This window comes from Nicotiana attenuata, unplaced genomic scaffold (genome assembly GCF_001879085.1).
Source record: "Nicotiana attenuata strain UT unplaced genomic scaffold, NIATTr2, whole genome shotgun sequence".
NCBI classification, from domain to species: Eukaryota; Viridiplantae; Streptophyta; class Magnoliopsida; order Solanales; family Solanaceae; genus Nicotiana; species Nicotiana attenuata.
The window spans coordinates 545,128-552,698 of record NW_017670377.1 but is presented as its reverse complement, the minus strand read 5'-3'; the positions used below and the strand labels follow the sequence as shown (position 1 = coordinate 552,698).

At 35.8% G+C, this 7,571-nt stretch overlaps 1 protein-coding gene across 1 annotated transcript; it reads right to left on the bottom strand.

The window, feature by feature from the left end:
• Positions 1 to 4,684: 4,684 nt before the first annotated feature.
• Positions 4,685 to 7,201, bottom strand: LOC109238595 (pistil-specific extensin-like protein). Its single transcript, XM_019405082.1, has 3 exons — positions 6,699 to 7,201; positions 5,095 to 5,869; positions 4,685 to 4,991 (listed from the first exon to the last, which is right to left on the bottom strand). The coding sequence occupies exons 1-2, from the start codon at positions 7,066 to 7,068 to the stop codon at positions 5,379 to 5,381; spliced, it is 861 nt and encodes a 286-aa protein (XP_019260627.1). The 5' UTR covers positions 7,069 to 7,201; the 3' UTR covers positions 4,685 to 4,991; positions 5,095 to 5,378.
• Positions 7,202 to 7,571: the final 370 nt, after the last annotated feature.

Sequence of the window (7,571 nt, the reverse complement as noted above, 5' to 3'; positions counted from 1 at the left end):
ACAAATTTCGTGGTTAAATCTTATTTTTATCGAAACCCTAGGTTTTCACCCAAACTCTTAATTTTCCCAAATTTTTACATGTTAATCTACCCATAGTATATATATTTAACTCATGTTGTGTAGAAATTACTTACCTCAAAGTGCTAGGTGAAAACCCTCTTCCAAAAGCTCCAAAAATCGCCTAAGACCAAGTGGGAAATGAAGGAAATGGGCTAAGTCTCGGGATAAAAAGCCCTGGGTTCCAGTCGCAGATGTCGCATTTGCGACATCCGGCTCGCAAATTCGATGGTCACATTTGCGACAAATTCGAAGCCAAGCCGTCCCTGCCCAGGTCGCATTTGCCACCAGATTCTTCGCAAATGCGAAGGTGACAGCCTCGCAAAAGCGACCCTTAGTTCGCAAATGCGAACTTTTCCCACAGCAGCCCAGGCTCGCAAATGCGAGCTCTATCTCGCAAGTGCGATGGTCGCATTTGCGACCAAAACACTGCAAATGCGGTCATACCAGTACCAGCAATCCCGTTTCTTAACAAATCACTCCGAAGCTACTTCGAATCTCACCCGAGCCCTCAGGGCTCCAAACCAAACACCCACACAAGTCTAAAAACATAACACAAACTTGCTCGAGGCTTCAAATCACATCCAAAAACGCTTAAACCACAAATCATACCTCTCACACCTCCTTTTTACTACCCCCGGATAGGGATATAAGGGAGTTTTTCCAATTTAAGTGACAATCGAAATGGGATTATTTTATTTAAAATTCAGAGTCGCCACTTGGGATAATATATGGTGTCCCAAGTCACCGGTTTAAAATCCTGAATCGAGGAGATTTGACTCTGTTTTAATGTCTGTGAAATATAGAAATCCGGGTAAGGAATTCTGTTAACCCGGGAGAAGGTGTTAGGCACTCCCGAGTTCCGTGGTTCTAGCACGGTCGCTTTGATCATACTTGGCGTATTAAAATTGTTTAATTACTTATTTTAGAACCTGAGTGCATTTGCCTTTTTAATTAAGAAATTATCTTGAAAATAGGTCACGCGTACGTGTACTCATTTGTTTGGCGCATCAAAAATCATGTCACGCGAACGTGTTCACAATTAATAACGCTCTATTATTATTAAGAAGGTTTAGTCGAAGTTGCGCGAACGCATACTCCGATTTCGTTTTTTAAAAATCGTAATTACGTCACACGAACGTGTACACAATTACGATAGTCTGATTAATTAAGAGCGAGCCTAAAGCATTGTAAAGCATTCATGAATTAGATCCAAAGTTATAAAATTTATTTGTGGAAGAAACGAAACTAATTAGCTAAGGAAAGACGGACCAGCTTATTCACTAGTTTATTTTGTGTTAGGGCTTGGCAATTTGAAATTATTTAAACTCCCCTAGCTGCATTAGCGGTCTTAGCACTTTCCCTCTTTTTTCGGACGAGTCAAGCAAGTCCAGGAAGAGTGAATCGTCGAATAGGGGAAAGTAATATCACGGCAAAAGCCTTTTGGGTCGGAAGAGCAAGCTTCTTCTTTTCGATCTGGTTTAAACACAATCAATTCAAGTGGGGTCACTTTAAATCAATATCCTATGACCATATTAGCCAAAATCCACAACCAACTGAAAGTCCAAACCAGCAAAACTAAATTCACTCAAATTTAACCAAAATCTAGCTTTTCATCAATTAATCTATCAACTTACATTAAAATATCATCTAAATTATAACATGCTAAATCATGATAACATTTGAACAAGATAAGATCAGAAAGACTAACAGGAAACTAGTTTTAACATAGATAATTTAATATCCGACGCTATCATTTGGCAAACACGATAGACATACTCGAATAATCACGGCGCATTCATTTTTGTAAGATAGCAAAGAAGAACACTGAAAACTCTATCATATCAAATTTAAGAAGAGATTGACATAATGAATCAAATAACAAAATGAGAGAAATGGACCTTTTATTGATGAACAAAGCTGAAAATTGCAAATTAATCGGGCTAAACAAAGCAACAATCCTGGGACCGAAACACCGAGATTACAAACCGGAACTCAAACGAAAGCTTCACTGATCGAACTCCTTTTGGCTTAGATCTGGGCTACTTCAATTTCAATTTGTTCTACTGTTCCCTTCCCAAAACCAAGACTTAATTTTGTACTCCCTTTTCAACCTCACTTATGTAAAACCATCGATCCCCTCTTTCTTTTTCTGTTTTATTTTCAATTTCAGTTGGTATAAAGACCTCTCCCTCTCGTTTCTGTTACTTGTGCAGGTTGCGGCAGATTGGAGGAATTAAAGGAGAGAAACGATGGTTACATTAAAATAGTGAAGCATTTTCTGGTTCAAGGATTAAACACTCAAAATTTTCGCTGAAATTGAAGAAGGAAACCAAGAAAGTGGGGCAGCAGCTTCGTTCTTGGTGTGGGATGCGGCTGAGGTGGGGGAATTTTTTGTTTAGGTCTTAGCCCAGGTAAAGTTTGTATAATTGGGTATTTTATATTAAGGTAGGAAATTGGAGAGGAATCGATAATTAAATCTTGCATTTAATTGGAGAGTGGGCTAAAGGGTTGGGAAGAATGGGCCTTTGATATGGATTTGCCAAGTTGAAGGGTATTGGGCTATAAAATTGGCCCTTTAATTCTACAATTCTTGCAATTTGCCTTAAAAAAAAAAATCAATTTCTTTTCTAAAGTAACACCATAAAAACGTAAAATCAATCCTAATTAACTAAAACAATTATATTATGACATGAAACTATGTTTTGGTATTTTTCAAGATTATATAAAAATAAAAGTCCTAGTAAAATAGTATGACTACAAAACTTTAACGAAACTACTTTTTTGTAATTTTCATTTTTTTGTGATAAAGTAAAGTAAAAGAGTTCAAAACTAGTTGAAATGGCTATACTAGGCCTAAACTAAATATTTACATGCTAAAATATATAAAACCTTGGGGAAGGTCAAAAATCACATGTCTACAACACCCCAATTCAAACTTGATGAACTTGAGAAATTCCAACTTCTACTTTCGATGTTTAAACCTATCAAATCACGTTCGATTAACCTTAAATTTTGCACATAAGTCATATTCGACATTACGCACCTAATCCAACTTCCAGAATCGGAATCCGACCCCGATATCAAAAAGTCCACTTCCGGTCAAGCTTCTCAAAAACCTTCAAATTTCCAACTTTAGCCAAATAACTCCAAAATGACCCACGAACCTCTGAATTCACTTCTCGCGCTCCCAACACCAGAATCACCATACGGAGCTATTCCCAGACTCGAAATCACAAACGGACATCGATAACACTGGAATGCACTTCAACCCAAACTCATGAAATTCTTCCAAAAATGCTAACTTCCACAATAGGTGCCGATACGTTCCCGGGTCTTCCAAAAACCGATCCGGACATACGCCCAAGTCCGAAGTCACCATACGAACCTGCCGGAACCTTCGAATCCCGATTCCGAGGTCGTTTACCCAAAAATCCAATCTTAGTCAATTCTTTCAACTTAAAGCTTCCGAAATGAGAATTCTCTCTCCAAATCAACTCCGAACTTTCCGGAATTCAATTCCGACCATGCGTACAAGTCATAATACCTGAAGTGAAGTTGCTCATGGCCTCAAACTACTGAACGACGCACTAAAGCTCAAAACGACCGATCGGATCGTTACATAAATATTCTAAGGTAGATTTTGACCTATACAATAAGCTTATGTGTTATAATTTGGTATGCATACTACTAATAATTCAGAAAGTACAAATCCGTGTTTCAGGTTTTCCACATTTTCTAAGTTACATACTTGCAGATTATTGCTGCGTATTAAAAAAATTCTTCCAAATATTGTAGCCATTCTTGGAGTGAATTATGTTATATACCGATTGTGTAGATATTTCTTAAATCAGTACAGTGTAACCGGTTAGAATATGAAACTTAAATTCTTTAATGAAAATGGGTTGTCAATAGGCCTGTTTATGGATCGGATCGGATTTAGCACCTTTCGAATTATAATTTCAGATTTGTAAATTGCAATCCGAATCCGAACCAAATTAAACTCTGGTCGGATCGGATTTTGATGTTTGGATCAGATAAATACTTCGAACTTCGGTTCGGATTGTACGCCTTATTAAGATGCTAAAATAAATAATTTTAATATGCTATCTCCTACCATTTTCAGTAGCTAAACTCATTCATTTCAATATCTTTTACTTTTAATATTGAAAGGAAAGGAAAGGCAAAAATAGTAAGAGAAATAACAAAGAAATTTTAGAATTTTTAAAAGAGCACCCCTCACTTTTATACGTAAAATACAAATTTCGGGTTTCGGATAGTTTTGGATGTAAATTGAGCCAAATTGTATCCGATCCGATATGCAAAATAATTAAATTAAAAATTCGAAATCCAATCCAAAGAGCTAAAATCCAATCCAAACAAATCCGAATAACACGGATCGGTTTGGATTTTCAGGTTGACCCAAATAATACACAGTATTACAAGCGAACATAAGTTCATTTTGCTTCAGTTGACTTTGCTTCTATACTGTCCCATCTCTTTTAAAGAAGTTTTTAATGTTGTAATATTGCTGTATAATATTGAAACCAAAATAGTAAGACAGTGATAATATTGAAAATTAGCACATGTATCTGTTGGAAACATGTATATATACATAAACAACGAATAGAACAAAAAGATAATCTTTTTATTAATTTGGTGCCATAGCACAAAAAGGGTACAATGAAACAACTCATAATAGCTAATAGGAAAAATGAATCAAAAAAAGAGGACATCCTTTATACAATAATAAATTACGACGACAACAACATACCCAGTATATTCCTACAACAATAAATTACGATACAACTGATCAATTTTTCAGTAAGCAAAATTGAAGAACTCATTTGATAAATTACTTAGTGCTATGTACAGTTGATATTCGAATCTCCCCTTCTTGAAATCACCACTTATTTTGTTCTTTAAAGTGAAATCTGGAAAACGGGACAAAGAAATTGAATAATTGAATCTTAGATCAATGATAAGAACAACACAGAGTTTATAAAGAAGAATTCAAAATTCAAAAAAATTACTTACTCTGTTGACTTTGTGGATGGTGGCTGAGCTCCTTGAAAAACTTAGTAATATATTGGAGGAGATGATTTATAATACTATATAGGTGCAGGTTTTGGTGAAGGCGGATGTGGAGACTTGTAATAATAAGGAAACGGATGAGACTTAGTTAGTGGTGACCGACTTTTGTAATAAGATGGAATTTGTTAACGTATGTCGCGCTTGGAGGAGAAGATGACTTATAATACAATATAGGTGCAGGTGTTAGTGATGGTGGAGACTAATAATAATAAAGAGACGATTCAGACTTAGTTGGTGGTGGCCGAGTTTTGTAAGAAGGTGGTGATGGCATTTGTTAACGTATATCGAGGCTGGAGGAGAAGGTGACTTGTAAACATATGTTGGTGATGAAGGCGGAGGTGACTTATAAACATAAGTCGGTGATTCGTTTGGAGAAGATTTGAAGTGGTATCGCGCGCAAGTGTAGGCTTGGGCTTTTTGCATACCCTAAAAAATGTCTTAGAAGCATAAGCAAATGATTTTGCATAGAGTACAACTTCATAATTATTCTTTGATTTCACTTTGAGATTAGCACCCTTAATTCCCCAATCAAGATTTGTTGGAATGTTACATTTTGAATCTTTTGGTGCCTTTTGAAGTTTAACTTTGCAAGCCTTTGCTCCATATTTGTGATAATCAAATCCTTTGAGAGTAATGCTAAATTTGCCATTGATCTTAGTGTTACCAAAATTCACAATTTTCTTGTCACCAACATTGCAAGTCACTTGAACAACAGCACCTAATCCATGTGAACAAACTTTAATCAACATTAAAATAATTGAATAGTTAACAGATATTATATACATGTATTTTCCTATTCAACATACTATAGAACTAGTTGCACGTAACCAGAGGCGGATCTAGGGCAATAGGTACGGGTTCACGTAAACCTAGTAACTTTTGCCTAGATTCTGTTTTTGTATTAAAAATTTATTAATTTTATAAGAATATTTAGCTTGAAACTCAGTTCCTTGGTCCAATTATTATTGTATATTAGTTTGAGATCGTGTAGGAACCCATAAGCTTAAAATTCTGAATCCGCTAACGTAACCAGGGGCGGATTTAGGGGGCAGGCGGGGGTTCACCTGAACCCGCTTCCCAAAAAAAATTGTTCTGTATATATAAGGCGAAATATATGTTTTAATAATAAGGGTAGAATAGGTATTTTTTTGTCTTTATCTTGATTTTTGCTAAAATGGACAAGTAAAAGTAAAAATATATTTTTAGTATAGTGTACAAGTAAAAGTAAACGGAGGGAGGAAGTACTTGCTTATCATTTTCTTTCTTAATCATTTCTTGTTCACTTTATATAGAAGAACTTTATACAAAAGTTTTACCAATGTTCATTACAAAATGACAAATGTTACTCCAAAACACAGAAAATGATGGATCCTAAGATCCAAATATCAAGAAGACACATCTAACAAATAATCTTCCAAGAATTAACGTAGAAAATAGACGACGAAATACATATTCCCATCAAAAAGAAAATTTAGTTAAGTGAATAAATGATGAAATATAAACAGAAAATAGAAGAAATAGAGGGTGTGGAATCAGGATTATTGTACCTTTGAGGTGTTTCTTGCCGTGAGACATTTTTGGGCATTTCCAATTGTAGCATCTTATACAGTAGACTTTTCCAACAACCTTAACCACCAAGTGATGACGTGGACCATAGGGTGCTGGAAGTGAAGAAGGCGGCGGCGGAGACAGAGGCGGAGGCAGAGATGCATACACATATGGTGGAAGTAGAGATGGCGATGGAAGAGGTGGTGATTTATAGGCATATGATAGTGGAAGTGAAGGCAATGAAGGAGAAGAATATACATAAGGATCCGCTGAAACAACATTAGCAACAGTTAATGTGGCCAATATTGTCACTAACATTCGTGGTAAATGACAGCCCTTGGCGGGGCTGTCATTGCCTCGAAATCTCATCTTCGCCAAAAAATTTCACTGCCAGCCCTGTAATGTGGCTGAACAAATCTTATAGAACAAAGGTCATGACTTTGGGATACAGTTGTCAAATTATTTATAGATGCAGTCCTGAGAAGTAATATGAGTTGTCAATTATGCTCAAGACTTTAATAAAACTGAATTTAACAGTTTCAAATATTTTTTGATCCATTTGAGTTGTCCATTGCACTTCTTTAACAAGTAGTATTTACTATCTAGCCAGACAATGAGAACACAACATGTGAATGTGTACAGAAACACATGTCATCTATTTGTTTAAGGGAAAGACAGTGCTAATTTTTAAATACTTCCTCTCTCTTCCCATTTTGATTTCTTTGTGTTGCATTTTGGAAGCCTAAACAGCAATGACGGAGCCAGAATTTTCATTAAGGGGTATCAAAATATAAAAAAAAGAAATTCAGCGAAAAATTTAGGGGAGTCAACGTATAGTAAATATACATAAGATAGATAAAAATATCAAGCAA

Excerpts from the sequence above, each read along its gene's own strand:
- LOC109238595 (XM_019405082.1), bottom strand. The coding sequence starts at position 7,068 with ATGAGATTTCGAGGCAATGACAGCCCCGCCAAGGGCTGTCATTTACCA. Across the intron at positions 5,870-6,698 it reads CGGCAAGAAACACCTCAAAG|GTGCTGTTGTTCAAGTGACT; the intron begins GTACAATAATCC and ends CACATGGATTAG.